The sequence below is a fragment of the Syngnathoides biaculeatus genome, chromosome 9 (genome assembly GCF_019802595.1).
Source record: "Syngnathoides biaculeatus isolate LvHL_M chromosome 9, ASM1980259v1, whole genome shotgun sequence".
NCBI classification, from domain to species: domain Eukaryota; kingdom Metazoa; phylum Chordata; class Actinopteri; order Syngnathiformes; family Syngnathidae; genus Syngnathoides; species Syngnathoides biaculeatus.
The window spans coordinates 6050642-6068143 of record NC_084648.1 but is presented as its reverse complement, the minus strand read 5'-3'; the positions used below and the strand labels follow the sequence as shown (position 1 = coordinate 6068143).

The 17502-nt window shown below is 39.5% G+C and overlaps 1 protein-coding gene across 6 annotated transcripts in view; it reads left to right on the top strand.

The window, feature by feature from the left end:
* Window positions 1–17502, top strand: part of rptor (regulatory associated protein of MTOR, complex 1) — a 128564-nt gene that overhangs the window by 76846 nt on the left and 34216 nt on the right. For all 6 annotated transcript variants that reach the window (XM_061830278.1, XM_061830276.1, XM_061830280.1 and 3 more), the window contains exons 21-25: window positions 3659–3814; window positions 8226–8344; window positions 15422–15525; window positions 15671–15848; window positions 16067–16177. In XM_061830278.1, coding sequence (XP_061686262.1) covers window positions 3659–3814; window positions 8226–8344; window positions 15422–15525; window positions 15671–15848; window positions 16067–16177 — 668 coding nt within the window. The remainder of the gene's footprint in view (window positions 1–3658; window positions 3815–8225; window positions 8345–15421; window positions 15526–15670; window positions 15849–16066; window positions 16178–17502) is intronic.

Genomic DNA, 17502 nt, shown 5'->3' with positions numbered 1-17502 from the left:
AGCGGAATGCAGCTTTGGTGGTCGCTTGGTCAAAAACTCGAGCAAGTTTGGTGAGGCAATGGAGAAAGACTTCCTGACTGCTTCAAGGAAATTGTGGTCCACCATCTGGTGTCTCAGGAGGGGAAGCTATACACCGTCAAGACAGTGTATAGTCAAGATGGGGCGGTGGTAACCTCGACTCGGGACGTTGTGAGTCGGCAGGGAGAATACTCCGAAGACCTCAACTGTACCAACACGCCTTCCTATAAGGAAGCAAAATCTGCATCCTCTCCTGTAACTGGGGTTGAATTCACTGAGTTTGTTAAAAAGCTCCTCGGTGACAAGGCCCTGTGGCTGGATGAGATTCGCCCGGAGTTTCTTAAGGGTCTGGATGTTGTGGGCCTGCCCTGGTTGACACGCCTCTGCAACGCTGCATGGATATCGCGGACAATGCATCTAGACTGGCGTACTAGGGTGGTGGTCCCCTATTTTCAGAAAGAGGAGTGTTGGGTGTGTTCCAGTTACAGTGGGGTCACACTCCTTACCCTCCCTGACAAGACCTATTTCAGGGGTGCTGGAGAGGATGATGTGTTGGGAGTCGAGTCTCTGATTCAGGAGGATCAGTGTGGTTTTCGTCCTTGCCGTGGAACTGCACCAGCTGTAGACCCTATGTAAGCTCTTTGAGGGTGAATGGGAGTTCTCTTAACCAGTTTACACTATTTGTGGACTTGGAGAAGGCATTGGACCGTGTCCCTCGGTGTGTCCTTTAGAGACTGCTTTGGGAGTATAGAGTACCAAACCCAATGATATAGGTTTATGGTCTGGTTCAGATTGCCAGCTGTACTTTGGATTTCTTTCGAGTTAAGGTTGGACTCTGCCAAGACTGCCATTTGTCACCGATTCTGTTCATAACTTTTATGGATAGACTCTCTAAGCCAGCTGTCTTCAAACGGTTTTGGGTGTGGCCCCCTTATTGGAAATTAATGACTCCTTGATTAGTGTCCGCAGTATTGAATATTTGGAAACAAACTTGATTGCTGCAAAATAGGTACCCAGTTCACCGGCAACAGAAAACAAAAATATAATTCACCTAAATTTGTAATAAAAGAGTTCATGGAGAAAATTCAAGTCTCTAATTGATCTAATTAATTGATGAGGAAAACCTAGTAATTGACACTAACAGGACCACACTTAACAGCTTTACATTGTTAAGATTTGTTTCACAACTTTTGGGTCAACTTGTACATTTACCATTTATTTGAACATTAACTAATAAGAATATAAGTGCCAGCTGTGACGAAAGATCCCATAGTATTACTGAACTCGAAAGTTTTTGGTGCATGTGTTCTGAGCTCTTGCCCTATGATTTGTGTCACTGCTCCAACATTCAGGGAGCTAAAGATAACTTGCACGTCCTCTGTATATTGCTGCCCGATGGTGTCATTCATAAATCCAGTGTGGAGCAATCAGTTTTGCCTACTGTTGACACAAGTTCACATTCATCCTCACAGTTGTTATTCCAGTATGTGGCAGTATTTATTATCAATAAGCACGGCGCAGAGAGTTCTTTCATTCACTTCCAATAATCATAGCTACATTTCAGTGTGTGGATTGTTTGGTGGAGAAGGTGCAGGTTATTTGACTTTTATGAGTCAGACTAATGTTAAGGGACAAGACAAATTGAATCAGGAAATGATTGAAACTGGCATACACACTCTATATTTAAGTTACTTTTTAAATTGAGGCAGTAGCATTACTGATGCGCCTCAGTGCATAGTCTGATTATTCACTGGCGCAAAAGCTTTCTTCTGGGAAGCGTTTACATCCAAAGTAAATTGTTCTTGATTTGTTCTGTTTCGTAAATCATACTATACTTAAACTATGAAGATGTAGGAACGCTGTACATTGGCAAAAATACATTAATATCAGATTAAGTTATGGTGTGTTGATGTTAACTATTTTATTCCTACTCAACTGAATACCCTCTCTTCACCTTCATGTCCTCCTCTAAAACAGTTAGCCTTCACTGTTCAACTTCATTTCATAAGGATGACGGATTTGAATCTTGAAAAGTGGCTGCATCAAAATAACATGGATTGTCACTGGCGTACAAGGGTGGTGGTCCCCCATTTTCAGAAAGAGGAGTGTTGGGTGTGTTCCAGTTACAGTGGGGTCACATTCCTTACCCTCCCTGACAAGACTTATTTCAGGGGTGCTGGAGAGGACGATGTGCTGGGAGTCGAGTCTCTGATTCAGGAGGATCAGTGTGGTTTTCGTCCTTGCCGTGGAACTGCACCAGCTGTCCACCCTATGTAAGCTCTTTGAGGGTGAATCTAATCTAATCAAAAATGGCAAAGGGCGGGCACCCTCTGTCTGATTGGCCGCGTGCATATCTGTCTGCGTGTGCGCATTTGAAATGTGGACGCTCGCGTACATGAAGCATGAAGACGGTGAGCCGGTTGCTGCACAGGCAATGGAATTAGTTCCCTGGCATAACTCCACCGTGCCGACGTGGGAACATTTTGGACTCAAGCCAAATAATCACAGCCATCCTGCTAACACGAACGAGCTGGTATGTCAAATTTGTATGACGTTGCAACAAAGACAACAAAACTTAAAACCTCACAGTGACAAAACACATTTTAAACGGCCATCCCACCCAATAACTTCAGCTGGTAAGAAAAAAAACTGATATTCACATTTTCCATCAGCTTGCTATTATGCTATAAGACAATAATTCAAATATAAACATGACGATGACGAATGTGTGCTCAAATTATATGCAGTATAGTGTACTCGCTATTCTAAGAGATGTAGTCAGTGAACATGCTGACAAAGCCGTGTTTACAGAAAGAATGCAGAGTTTTGGAAACAGTAGTACAAATCTTGAATCAAAACAGGTTTCTTTGATCTACTTGTGTTTTTTATTTTGGCACTCTGCACTTTTTTTTAACCATTTAGAAACATAATTGGGAGTATCTTGCCTGTTAAGACATTAGTGACTCTTAATACCTCTGTGTCAAATGTTTATTTGTTGAAGTGCAATGTTTGTGAACAGAGCCTGAGTTATTTATATTTTTTTATCAAAGATATTTTATTCATTTTTATACATTACAGCATCAGTGTTCCTAGAATTAGAAAAGATCTACATCCATTATTATATCATATCAGTTGGTTAAAAAAGTTTGTTGCGATAGTTTTTTGGAAAATATAGCACACCCGCGACCCTTGTGAGGGTAAGCAGCTCAGATAATGGATGGATGGATATTGGCCTAAAAAAAATTGCCATTCTAACAGGGCTAAACACATTTAATAGAGAGAGCAGGAGCATAGGATAACACAAAAATAGTGTACCAACAGTATAAAAGTAGATTAACAACCGTAATAAAAAATCTACGTTACAAAGCAAGAACTGTCATGTAGCGGAAAATTAAAGTATCTGTATTCTCTGATGTTACAAGGACTCGTTGTTCCCAAGTTGGGACTCACTGTTTCCATGACGTGTGTCCCGGGACTCGCATAGTCTCAAGTGTAAAATGATCTATGTTTCTAGAGCATCTCTTTATTCAAATACTTGTATCTGTGAATGTCTAAAGATTGGAGACTTGTTGGAGGTGTTTCAGTTCACTTGAGTGATAGTAAATGATGTATGTATTTCCTTGTCGTATCCGTCATTCAGGTGGACCAGTTGCTTTTTCACCTGGAAACCTGAGCACCAGTAGTAGCGCCAGCAGCACCCTGGGAAGCCCCGACAATGATGAGTACATTCTCTCCTTCGAGACCATCGACAAAATGCGACGAGTTTCTTCTTATTCTTCACTCAATTCCCTCATAGGTAAAAAAAAAAAAAAATGGTACTCGGCAGACACTGTCCATTATAAGGTTTGCAACCAATCGTGGTAAAAATGTTTCTTTACAAAACCCTGCTTGCAACAGTATAATATGTGGATTTTTTGCATAAAAGGACAAGAAAGGAAGGGAAGCGCCATCCTAACACATTAAGAAATTATAGCAAGCTAATTTTCCACATCTTTATGCTTAGTGAACACAGGGTGTGATTAAGTGCCTTAAGCACTGTTTGGTAATGAGTGAAATGAAATTAACATCATCAATCTTTTGGTATGGATTCTACACATATTTTATTAAGAAGCCCTCTGGTTACTGCGACAAAGTACCATGTTGCTCGTAAAATTGGTGGAACACCTCACCCAAGGACAGTAACCAAGGGAGGATCTTTCCCCTTCCGAGAAAGAATTCAGTGTAAAAATGGTTGCCGCTGTGAACGGGACATGGAAGCAGAGGACACAACAGGATCGACCCTGTGATCCTCCTGAGGCTTTTAAAATGTTTTTACAGGTACAGAGTGAAGTTAAAGCCACACTTTTCCAACCCGCTCTCGGGTGACTAGCATGTGAATGTTGGTGTGTGACTGTTACCTGACTCAGCTCAGCCATTTCAGAAGAAATTAAGCCTTTTAGCATGCTAACATGCAAATCCAGAGATACAGTGAGCCCCGTTTATTGCAGAGGATGCAGACTCATCTGAAGTAGGTCAAAGTCCACAATATTTTAAGTTACAACCATCCCACAGGCTTTAAACACATTTAAACACAATGAAACATGTTAAACATTAACTTATTAAAACACTCTTTTTCAACACATAAGTGTATTCAAAATTTCAAGTATGAAACATATTACGGGTATTTTTGGGTCTGTGTGTACCTTTTAAGAGGCGGGGCCTGACGGGTTGCTGTGTATGTGTGACACTGGTAAGTCTGCAGGTGTCTGGCCTCAAACTGTGGCCAACATCATCTCCAGCAGGGGTGTGCTCAGATTTGCTCCTTTCCGACATTTGAGGACATTATGGTACATGTTGAAATAAAACGCGATATCAGTATAAATTAAATACCTTCTTTTCACAGTGACCTATTAACCTTATAGGCTGTCATATTAAAGTCCTGTAATGTGAAAATAAGTGTTGTTTCACGACGGTGCCAAATCTGAATAATAATTTTTTTTAAAATAGCCCCGTTTCTAAAATAAGTCTTCAAAACAATGAAAAATCTAACCTTTCTTCCTGGTCTCCAATGCTGCAGGGGTGTCCCCTGAAACCACATCCTAGCTGTCAGTCAAATACCATACATTATTCTGATGCCTACAAATCCATCTGGTTAATGCCTCCACTGTCTGGAAAATATCCAGATCGTTGTGGGGCTTTTAGCCACGCCCCAGAACATGAAAACTGCAAAACATTTTAAAACTATATCCCCACAACTCCGAATTACATAATTCTCAGACTTTGTAGATGTTTCCAGTAATTATCCGCAAATGTATAATGTATTTAGAAACAAATCTCTCGTAAACTTCTGTAGTTGTTGTCTACAGTGGCCTCTAAAATATCCTCTGGTTTTCGCTACAGCAGGAAATATGTTTGTTTTTTTTTATCTAACAACATACTGTATATTCTCATTGTTTTAACGCTGCAAACCAATCTTAAAATATATAGAGAGACCTAAAGAGCCCTTTGTATTATACTGCGGCCTTTTAAAACAAATTGAAACCATAAATGCTGGAGTTGCAAGAAAACAAGCAGGATAACAAAAGTCTGGAGGAATTTAAGTCGTTATTTATTGATTTAGTTTTCAAGCTTTCAGTGTTTTTCTTTGTTTGGTTGCTATAATTTGTTTTTAGAAATATTGCAGTGAAAGTGGGATGATGCAAGTAAATAGTAATATGGATACATTATTACTTTATAGATAGTGGTGATATGTTTGATCTTCATGTTAATCTTGCAGCCTTTGCCAAGAACCAACAAGTAACAAAAGTTTGCCGAGAAATTATAAAAGCTTTTACCAAATTCCATTATCCCATAAAATCAAATAAAGAGTTTTCATCTGTGATGCATAAATGTAACTTAGTGAAGTTAATCTAGGCAAAAATGGTTAAGTATTCGCACCTAAAGCCAAAAATTGTCAGTCATGACTCCATATAAAGAGGGCTTGGATCATGGTTTCTCCTGGGCCACATCGTCTCGAAGAAAACACAAATCCCATCAATGTTTTCTACTCTGCTGCCCTGCTATACATAAGTCTAACACAGACATTTTCTCTTAAGATGGCATTTTCCTTTGACACCTCACCTCCAAATGTGTCATTTTATTGAAGATTCTCCTCCTTTTAAAGAGCAACTTGGATATTTTTAAGTGCTGCTCGCACTGCTTACAGCTCATCTGAAGTCTGACATGTCTCACAGATGTATTGATTTCTGCTTTCAGATGTTCTGTTTTTTTTATGCCCCAACCAAGCACCAAAAATTGCAATGCAAGTATGTTATGTTATATGCCAGGTGTGGGGAGGCTTATAAAATAGTCACGCTACGGTTCATTGAGCCAAGAGTTCATCTTTATAAAAGGACATCTATTACACTCAGTGCAAGTCTTCAATGCACCGGAGTCCGTTCAGGCCGAGGCGATGAATAATATCCACCTTCATGTGGACTAATAGAGAATGCCTAGTTGTAATTTGTAAGCACCTGTAATTTGGGATGGGTTTTCAATAGGACTGAAACCATTCTTTTCATTATTCAACAGGCAACATGTTTCTGTATGTAGAAGCTCATTTGCTGTTGCTTTTCACGTCCTTCTCATTTGCATTTTCACTCCCATTTTTTCTTTGGCGATTTTACTCCTCAGATACTCTATTTTCTTTTGTCTTAGAGCATTTTTATTTTTCACACAGCTTTTCCCTCCTCCATATTGAATCCCCAAACTGTATTGTAGCACTTCATCGTCGCACTCTCCTTTCCTCCTGTGTTCTCCCATTCCTGTCACAAGGAGTTTGATTCAAGGCCAAAACTCACTCATAAGCTGAGGAATATGTGTGCCTCATCGCAGTTTAATTTACAAGGTATAAAATGCACAGGGAGCATTGGAAAGAAGGTAGATCAAAGATCTGGATGCTGATTTAAAAACAAAAAAAAAACTAAGAGAATTACTGCAGGATTTGGTTTGCTTTTATTAGATGTGATTGGAGTGCTTTCCTGTAGCTGCAGAAAAGAGAGGAACCTGTTACACTGACGCAAACAGATTTAGTTTTCAACAGCAACAGTTATATATATATAAAGTGAGCACCTGCTAGAAAAGGCCAAAGGCATGATTGACAGTAAGATTGTTGCTGACACAGTGAGTAGGAAATCAGTAGACACTGGTAAACGTCCACTAAATGGAAACATCAGCAGTTAAGAACAACTGGGGAAATATTTAAAAGAAGGTCGATTTTCTGCATACATGACAAGGACTGCTTATGATGAAAAAAAAAAAATCAGTGATGATTTGTATTCACAATAACTGTTGTCAGCAATGAATCCTCAGAGGATGTGAAGGTGTGCTGCCTTGTTCGTGTGTGTGTGTACTTGTGTTTTGATTAATAATGTATATTACCGAACACTCGAGGTCATTTTCACTCTCCTGCCACCTCAACACCTTCAGCAGTAAAAAATGACTTGGGTGTGCAACACGTTGGTAATAACATTACCGTGGTGTATTGTGTGGCTGTTTGCTACTGTGGTAATGAACTTAGATCGGATTGACGTGGGGGCACATTAGAGCAGGGGTCACCAACCTTTTTGAGGCTGTGTGCTACTTCGTGAGCATCGATTATACGAAGGGCAACATGACCTGTTTGCTGCAAACTTCAGAGTCAGAGTTTCAGGAAAGTAGTAAGTTTCTTTCGGCTTGTCCTGTTAGGGGTCACCACAGCGTGACATCTCAGATGAACATTCATAATTGTTTGGCACAGTTTTTACACCGAATGCCCTTCCTGATGCAACCCCTCTTGAGGAGTTGAGGCCCCAGTGAGATACGAACTCACTCCCCCTGTTTTACCAAACCAATGCTCTAACCACTGAGCTATGGGGGAAATTAGAGTTCATCATCATAAAATACATTATTTTATTTTTTATATGATGCAATACTTTTTATATTTCATTCATGTAAACAAGTGAGATATAAAATTTAAAGCACAAATAATAATAATATAAATTTCAGAACTGTGCGTATTTTGAGAACTTGACTCGCCAGATACCTTAAGTGGTCCTTGCGGGACACCATCCGCCCGCGGGCACCGTGTTGGTGACCCCTGCACTAGAGTGAGTGCATGTAATCTATTGTTGCATATTTTAATGCATCACATTATGTATTGAAATATTTCCATCTGTTGGACACAGTGCATTTGCTCTTTATATGTTTAGGTGTGTCCTTCAACAGTGTCTACACTCAAATCTGGAGAGTGCTTCTCCACCTGGCTGCAGACCCTTTTCCTGAAGTGTCTGACTTGGCCATGAAGGTCCTCAACTGCATTGCATACAAGGTATTTTGTGTGTGGGACAGCGTTATGATAGTTTTGTATTTTCCATTATCATTAGTTCTTGTCTCCTTTTGACTTTGTCGAATTCAGTTCATTTTAATTTGTTTTTAAGTATGTTTGTTAGTTTCATTAGTTTTTATTTTTTCAAAGTTGATTTGATTTTGTTGAGTTTTTATTTATTTCTGTACTAAATTCAGTTTTTGTTTTTTTTTTACCCAGGGTATTTGTCAGCTGCGAGATTTAAAAAAACAAAATCTAAGCATTGTGATGAGCAGAATTCCAAGAACTTACTTACAGATGAACAATCATCCACAAATCAAATACATGAACAATATAGTAGTGCACAAATTTTGAAGTGGAATAGGGGAACTCTGTGATAATGCTTCTAAGGTTAGATTAGATCCATCCCAACATACAATAAAACCATTTAAGAGACACAGACTGTACTATGGGCTCCTTTATGTTTTAATATGGACATCCATCTGAGCTGCTTATCCTCACAAGGGTCACGGGAGTGCTTGAGCCTATCCCAATTTAACTTGAAAAAAACAATTATTCAGTTCTGACTTGGCATGCTTTTCATTGCTTGTTGCTAAGTAGCAAACTTCAAGTGAACTTTCGGTTTTGTCACCCTCAGACAGGGAGATTGAATGCAAGATGACTGATATCTCCTGTATGAAAGTGGAACCAGTCTGTTTTGGTTGTTGAGTCTTTGGTTACTGTGACCTAACTTTTCAAGTTCCCCTGCTGTTGTTGAAGTAATGCTGTGAAAATGCCCTGTTGTTGCAGTAGTTCAATCACCTGCTGTGTCAGCCAGAAAAACCCCTGACAGAAAGGAGAGACAGACTCAGAAGTTATCCATTTCTCTGAGTTTTCCCCAAAAGGCGAATAACTTACACGAAGGTGCCGTCAGGCTCTAGATAGTAGGTAGCCGTCTTTTTCGTGTCCGTGAGCAGTGCACAGTAACAAAAACACCTTGTTAGCTTAGCAGAACCACTTGTGCTTGGTCTGGCACGCAGTCGATATGACTGCCCTGCCTGATGAAATCTGTCACACAGTAAGTGAACTAACTACACTTCCCAAAGAATTGTTCGGACCCCCCGCCTCCTCCTTTTTTCTCCAACCAATGACCACTTGTGCTCAGGGTGTTCATGGTCAAACTACTTCAAATACTCACTAACAGTGACTCACCAATAACAATGTTATTGTAGTTATAGGTTAGAATTTAATATGTACTTTTTGTGTTTACTGTCAGCACTTCTGCCTAATTTATTCCACATGGTTACCGTAAAGAATCAGTTTCCAACACACATGTACCTACCACTCACTGGTATTTTTTTTCTCCAAAAAGAAATGGAAGTGCAAATGCAATTAAGACCCAATGACTCCACAGGCTTGTAAAGCAGACCAGTGGATTGTTGTTGAAACTTAAGCAGCCGTATTTACCACTACTGGCCACCATTCATCCAAATCCTGAGGCAAGACTTCTTGTTTGTTAGCACCAGTACCAATTATTCCCTCCGTTAACTTCAGACAAGTAGCTGTTTTCCGGTGGGGCCTCCTGACTGGACTGCAATGAAACAACAATAGAATGTGATCTACCACAGAATTAGGCAGGCTACTCTTCTACAATCTATTGCACTATGCAGTGCTGAATTATTCTACCTCATCGTGTTAGTGGCTCTGTGTCTGCAGCTCTCATGTCCCTGAATGCTTCATCATAAGGATCTGTTCCCTAATTAAAATGTTGTCTCAAACCCATTTGATCATTAGTTATTTTGATGCAATTATGAAACAGTGTTGGTTTAACTAGTAACAGTAATGATCCATGCTCAAATCACAAGTAGGGCAGGATGAATTGATGACCATACATGACTCTAATCACAGTTCATTGTCCGGGTGAAGCGACATTAAAAAACCTTTTTATCACGGCAGAACTGAATGGTACTGCTGAGAGTAGTTTTTCGTTTTTTAATTGTTCTTCTCTTCTATCCTCCCTTGCAGGGCAATATAGTCCGACTAAGGCATAGCTTCACAAGATTTTTTTGTTTTTAATTTCTATGCGTTTCTTAAAATCTCAACTTAAAAAAAAAAAACAATAACACAAAGCTATAATTTGCACAGAGTGCCCTTTCAGCAGATGCCCACCGTGTGATTGTCCAATAATTTCTCTTCACTTGTAACAATAAATGCACTTGACCAGAGAAGACATCAAGATCGTTTTGTTGCGTGGCAAACACACAACCAAAGGCCTTTGTATTGTCATTTCTGAATCAATATGGTATACTCTACGAGTATATCCTACTTTTTAGCATTGCCAACATGAGAACGATAGTGGCAGAATTTTTAAAAATGTCCTACTTTGAGACCACTTATTAAACATTTACTATTTTTTCTTTGTATACCATAATTAACGAATAGTGGAAGTCCGTTCCTGATTTGTAAATTGGATATATTCCTAGCTTTGACACAAATGTGTATCAATATGTGTGCATTAGATGAGGGTTGGCAAATCCGTGACTCTCGTGAAGGCATGAAAGCATATCCAAGTTCTGTTTTTTTAATATGCGTGCACACACGTTTTGCTTACATTTATTCCAGTATTTGAGAGCGTGCTTTACGTTACTTTATTTTATTTTACATGAGCATTGAATAAAAATAGCTTTAAATTTCCCGGTGATCTTTGAAGAAAATGTGTCAGTTTTGCCCTCAAAATGGCAGGGAAGAATCCACAGTTAAACAAAAATATGTTTGATGAACATAGGACGTTTTTTACCGGAGTGGGTCAGCTCATATTTTTCTGTTGAGTGCAACGCCAAGTCACTCTGCCTTTTGTGCTAGACGTCTATCGCATTTCACAACATCGACCTAGAATTTCCAAAAGCGACTGAACTTCGCCGCCACAAGTTAGTCACTTAAAAAAATCACACAGAAAACTGGATGCAGTTTTTAAAAAAAATATGAATGATCCAGTCCAATCATCCATACACTTGCTTCATATCAACTGGCTTGGAACATTGCAAGGGCCAGAAAGCCATACAATGCAGGGGAATTTATTTGAAAAAATGCCTTGGTGATGTCGCTGAAGTCTTGTGTCCGAAAAACAAAAATCTTAAACAAATGGTATCAGACCTTCAACTGTCCCACCACACTGTTGAGCAAAGAATATCAGACATTAGTATGGCTTCTGATTCACAGTTGCACCCAGACCTCCAATCATGTGAGTATTTTAGTATTGCATTAGAGTAGAGCTGTGACAAAGTAGACAAGACTTGGTTGAACTGGTAGTTTGTGTGTGTGAGAAGGCGCACACAATTTTAATTTTTAAACTGATTGGCCTGTGATCTTGGGACTCTGTCAGAGTCGATTTTTCGTTATCATGTTGGTATGTGACATTTACAATAAATCTATCTGAGCAAAGTTATATGTGAGAGAAGGTAGTGATGTTCAGGTGTATGCTATGCCCCTTTGGCTCTTTCCTGTGTATGATGTGGCTCTTTGCCAAAACAGTACAAAATGTGGCTATTGATCTCTGACTGGTTGGCCACCCCCGCACTAGAGGCTAGCACTGGAGTTTCAAACAGAATCCTGAAAAAGCAACATTTAAGTGAACTTATTCACACATCCTGATCTGTGTAATAAGAACGTAGAATGTACCTTAATCAGTCCTTGTCAGTACAGAACCCAGGAGTTTATTATTTTATTCAATTTTCCATCTACGTTGTAAGTCACACTCACATCTGTCTTTGGATAACACGACAATAACATCACGGGACATGTTCTGTTGCATTGTTGTTTTTTTGTGGAGGGTTTTTTAAAACCATGTATACAGAATAATGGAGACAGACTTTTGGCAAATCTTCAGCATTCTGGGAGATTGTTAAAAGCTCAGTCTTTAAGGATAACGTTTATTATATGGGCAAAAGGAACTCACACCGACACTGAATATTTTCTCATTACTGCAGCGCAGAGCTCATCAAAGATAACTTAATTACAACATTCATTCAAGTTGACAAGTGTTAGCACTGGCCTTTTATTTGGGTTTGAACTATATTGATTTCTGGCAACGAGAACAAGGTCAGCAGTCAATTAGAATGCATTTGCTTCCAAATGATGAAAGCATTAAATCCTTTTTAATAGTGTAGTTGTTCTGTTGGATTGCATTCAGGTAAAACATTTGGCTTTTTTTAATCCAGGTCTTTTCAAATGGACCCAGTATTTTTATTGTTCTTTCTCAAATTTAACATATTTTGTTGAACGTACAGCAAATGAAGTCAAGAAGTTGGCGAGGGTTGACTGGCATACTCAAACATCTTCCGAACATGGATTTCAAAGAGAACACAATATCCGGAAAGTACTATTTTAAAATCCTGACCACAGCCGCCTTTCCTCACTTATCTGATCTAACCAATGTGGGAGAAGTGGCATTGGTAAGCCACATGAAGGGGCTTGCCCTGTATTGCTGCTGCTTAGAGAAACGTTACAACAAACTGCATGTGTGCTTCTCAATAATTTTCTGTAGTCTCACTTAATGTGTAAATTCTTCTGTCTTGGAAATTAAGGAAAAGATTTTGTAAATGTTTGCTTTCTGTGGGAGACTGTCCAAATTTCTCCAAGTTTTTAAGACTGCAGTCCCCTGCCTTTGACCTTTATTTGCTGGTTGGTTACAATTGCCTTCAATAATTAAGTAGGAATATTCCAATATTTGTTTAAAACACTAAACTCTGGGGGAGGAAAAACTAGCACCCTGTGGAGGAGGATATTCTCAGAAATAGGTAGGGGTGGATCGGCCACACCATGTGGAAGCCAACAACCAACAACACAGGCCAGTCCCTTAATCTTGAATCTCCAAGGAAAGAAAAATAGTGGGAGGCCACGCAACACCTGGCCCAGGGACCTTGACACAGATGTCAAGCTGACAGGGATGACCTGTGGACTACTGGGGAGGACACTCATCAATGGCCTTTGCTCCAGGAGGAGCAAAGGGCTTAATTTACTTTTACAATACGTTTTTTAGACCTTTAGCTTGTATCCTTTGAGAGCATTTGTTCTGATAGCTTGATGTGTACACACACGAATGTGTTTTCTCAGTTTAATCATTTTCTTACCAAGTAATGAGAGAGGAAATGAAAGCAAACAGGTTAAAAGGTCAAAGCAAAGCCATCACAATAAGCAGCAAAGCAGCTGTTCAGTGATTCCCTTACTCCCATCCCCCATTTCCTGCTAATGAGGTAATTCCTACATATCCGATTTCCGCCCGTTTGCCAACATAGCTGGCGCCCTTTGCATTAGCATGATGTTTACCCCAGCTTGACTATCAACAGCTATTGATAATTCATGAGCATGCTCCATAAACTGATGAGAAGGTAACATTTACATCAATGAGTTGGCATGGGGAAAAAAAAGAAAAATGTAATGGAATTTTAGTATATGCAGCTGTAATTATTTTGTTTACTGATCGAACTGGCCCCAAAAGCAACATTCATTGTGGTTTTGTCTTTATAAAACAGTTTCTCAGTACTGGTTCTGGAGTGCAGTTTGCAGGTCACACACACAGTTTGCTTTTGTCTTCAGTATTTTGCATGTACTCGTCGTCAATTTTACTCTGCAAACTGTATGTCCTTGACCCTGTTTTTTTCTTCAGTAAGAAAAATGTTTTAAATCAGTGTCAGAATGATTTTACATAATTACACTGTTGACAGAACCTGCTCCTGCTTGTTTTTCAACTCCTTAATGTAATACTAACCTTGGCAGTTGACATGTTTTTATGTGTGAGAAAAGCGTCATCTACCTCTTTTTCCCTTGAGACAAACAAAGCTGCAGCAAATTTCCAATTAACATAGAAATCAAATTAATGGCAATGCCTGCTAGTAAAATTTATGCTCAAGTTAGCTACATTCACCCTGCAGTTTTCATTCCATCTATGCTGTTCATCAGGAGCGCTTTGTTTGAAACATCTTTATTAGGTTTCCACCTCCCTCGTGTACGGCCATGAGTATGAGCTTATATTACCTGCTCTTTTTAATGAGATACAGTTTGAAGAAGTTAGGCAAACTTTGATGCTGCCCTTTCATCCACTGATTATATTTTGACAAGTGGGTTGCACCTTATTCATTCTGCATCTATAATCTTGATCCATCTAGCTTGATCACAAATACAGTAGTTCCTTTGAAATAACTTTTTTTCTCTTTAAATTAATGGACCTGCCAGGCAAACGAGTTAGAGGAAGACCAAACAGAATGTTGACGGATATAGTAGGATGGAGGAAATAGGCTTACATGGAAAAGGATGACACGATGGGGCGAGCCCGAGATTTTAAGTGTTGCCTTGCCTTTCTACACCAACCTTTCTTTGAGTTTTCAATACTTTTTCCTGTATCATTACACAATATTAAACAACTTCATTTCTAATCTTATTTGTTCAACTTTCTTTGCATGTATGGCTTACCTGTTTTTTTTCCCCAACATCTGGTGAAAATGTTATCTCAATAGCACCGTTGGAAATATATTTAATGAGAAAAATGGTGATGTGTTAAATACTTATTTGAGCAGCTGTACCTATCAACCACAGAGCTATGATAGTCTCTTTTCTACAGAATTTCACTCAGAGGCAGTATATACACATTGAACAAAAGGGAGCCAAGAAATAACTCTTGATGGACCCCAAATCCTCAAAACCGTTCGCTCAGATTCAAAATTTTCAATGGTCAAAAAAATACTCCTTTTCTCCCAAGCAGGACCTCAACCGCTCAAGGACTGTTGTGTGTAGGTACCACTGTTAGCTAACAAAATTTGTGCTATCACATCATTTGTGGTTAGTTTTTGGTTTTGACATAGTGCTTCAGAAACAACCTGAAACTGGAGAATTTCAGTCCACCTATTTGCAGCAGCATCATGGGCTGACAAAACTTGGTTGGTTATTATCTTAAGTAGCCTCTTTTTGCTTTGGTTTTATGTAAAATTTCTACACATTGTTTTTGTTTTTTTTTTGCGGGGGGTGTTAACCTCTTTCTCCCTTGCTACTGATGAAACCTTGTGTAATATGGGAACCAAACCCTATCTTTTGTTTATTTTTCCACAGGCTATGATGAATGCTCGCCCTCAAAGAATTTTAGACTCTGGATCTCTGACCCAGTCAGCTCCAGCCAGCCCCACCAGCAAAGGGACGCATATTCATCAGGCAGGGTGAGGAAAACAACATGCAACCCCAGCAAACTTCAACCCAAAAACGTCAAACCCTTTGACTTAAACATCGTAAAACAACAATCCAATGGTCTCCAAAACAGAAACTCTTGTTGTTGTTTTTACTTTACTTTCTGTCTCCCACTAGCGGTTCTCCTCCCATGCCCAGCACCAGCAGCTCAAGTTTGACCAACGAGGTGCCCAAACCCCCTACCAGAGATCAACCTTCCACGCGCCCCCCTTACACACCCACACTTGGAGGACAGGCACCTCATTCCCACCAGTTCCCCCGCACTCGTAAAATGTTTGACAGGGGACCTGAGCAGGTAGATGAATCAACTATTTTGTGTGTTTGAGACTGTGTGTGTGCCTATGCGTGTGTGTGCCTATGCGTGTGTGTGCCTATGCGTGTGTGTGCCTATGCGTGTGTGTGTGTGTGTGTGTGTGTGTGTGGTGTGTGTGTGTGTGTGTGTGTGTGTGTGTGTGTGTGTGTGTGAGAGAGAGAGACATGCTTATATGGTTTTCAATTTGTTTGTTTATTCAGGCCGCTGAGGATGGGGATGAGCCTTGTGGTCACAGAAACTATATCAGTGCTGCTCTACAAACAGGTCTATGTGATTGGAGTGCCAAGTATTTTGCTCAGCCAGTCACAAAGGTAGTTCCATCTCTTTTCTTGCTCACCCATATCTTATTTTACATGTTTTCCTTTGCATATCACCTGTTTTATAATTCACCTCATTGATTGTCTGTTTAAACTCAAGATTATTGGTACTGATTTTCTTTTTATAAATGTTCCGCTCCTTTGCTGCACATGTTCAAGTGTAACAGGTCATTGTTCCATCAATACTCAATTATTAATGTGAAATTGTCACATATTTAGCCATTCTGTCAAAGGAAAGTCAACCACCTATTGACAAGAACTGTTAGTGTATTTAAGAGATTCTGGTAAATTCTCCGGAATACAACAGCGCAGGGACGATTTGCAGTGTGAGAAAGTGCCTGCTGGTTCTATAGGATGGCTTTGCTGAATAATTGAACTCCTAGACTCCTAGACATAACTTAATATCCTCCCGAGAGAAATTAAAGATAGCGGCCATGATGTTTGTCATATAATATTGAGCTTTTGTCTGTTTTAATGTCCTGAATACACGCTTCACTCTAGCTAAAATGTCAACCTAGAAGACTTGACTTGATCAGAAAACATAAATGGAAGACTGAGACAGTACTTGCATACATGTAAACTATTTCCATGGATAAATGTGTGATTACACCTGAAAAGTATTGTTAAAGTATAAGTATATATATATTTTTTAAATGAGCGTCAGAGGTGAAGCGAGCCAGCATTTGGCCTTGAATCACGCAAATCTTTGACAATAATTTACACAGGTGACCACAACAGCTGTCAAACAATGCAATGTTAACTGATATTATTATTATTATGTAAGGTAAGTTATTTGTACATTTGCTCATCTTCGATCATAATTATCATGTCTCACTTTTATGTGTTGCTTTTCTCACCTCTGTTCCTCATTGGCATTTAACTCATCGTGGCAATATGAAAATAATCTCCTGTTGTCACGGCTTGCAACCAAGGTGACTATTGTTGGTATTTTTTTCTACATTTGAAGCATAATGTAGATGACATGTAGGTAGCTGGTTATATTTGTGAAAACAGGTTGAGGTCATTGTTTTATTTTGTGACCTATCTGAAACCTTGCAGATAATAGACCAGGTTATCAGCGTAGTTCTAGTCTGCCGTACAGTGGCTTCAATTCCTGTTAGTACAGTCGGTGATAGCAGCAAGTTATTGAGTTTAACGATCAGCCGACAGTTCCCAAATTTGGCTGCAATATTGGGAACTGACTGTGGACTGCAACTTTGTTCTTTCATCTTCTATAGGTAGGTAGTGATGACTCGAAGTTGCAAAGATAGAGAAGGTCAACTAAAACGAATGTGCACTGCAGTATAAGAAGGCAGAGT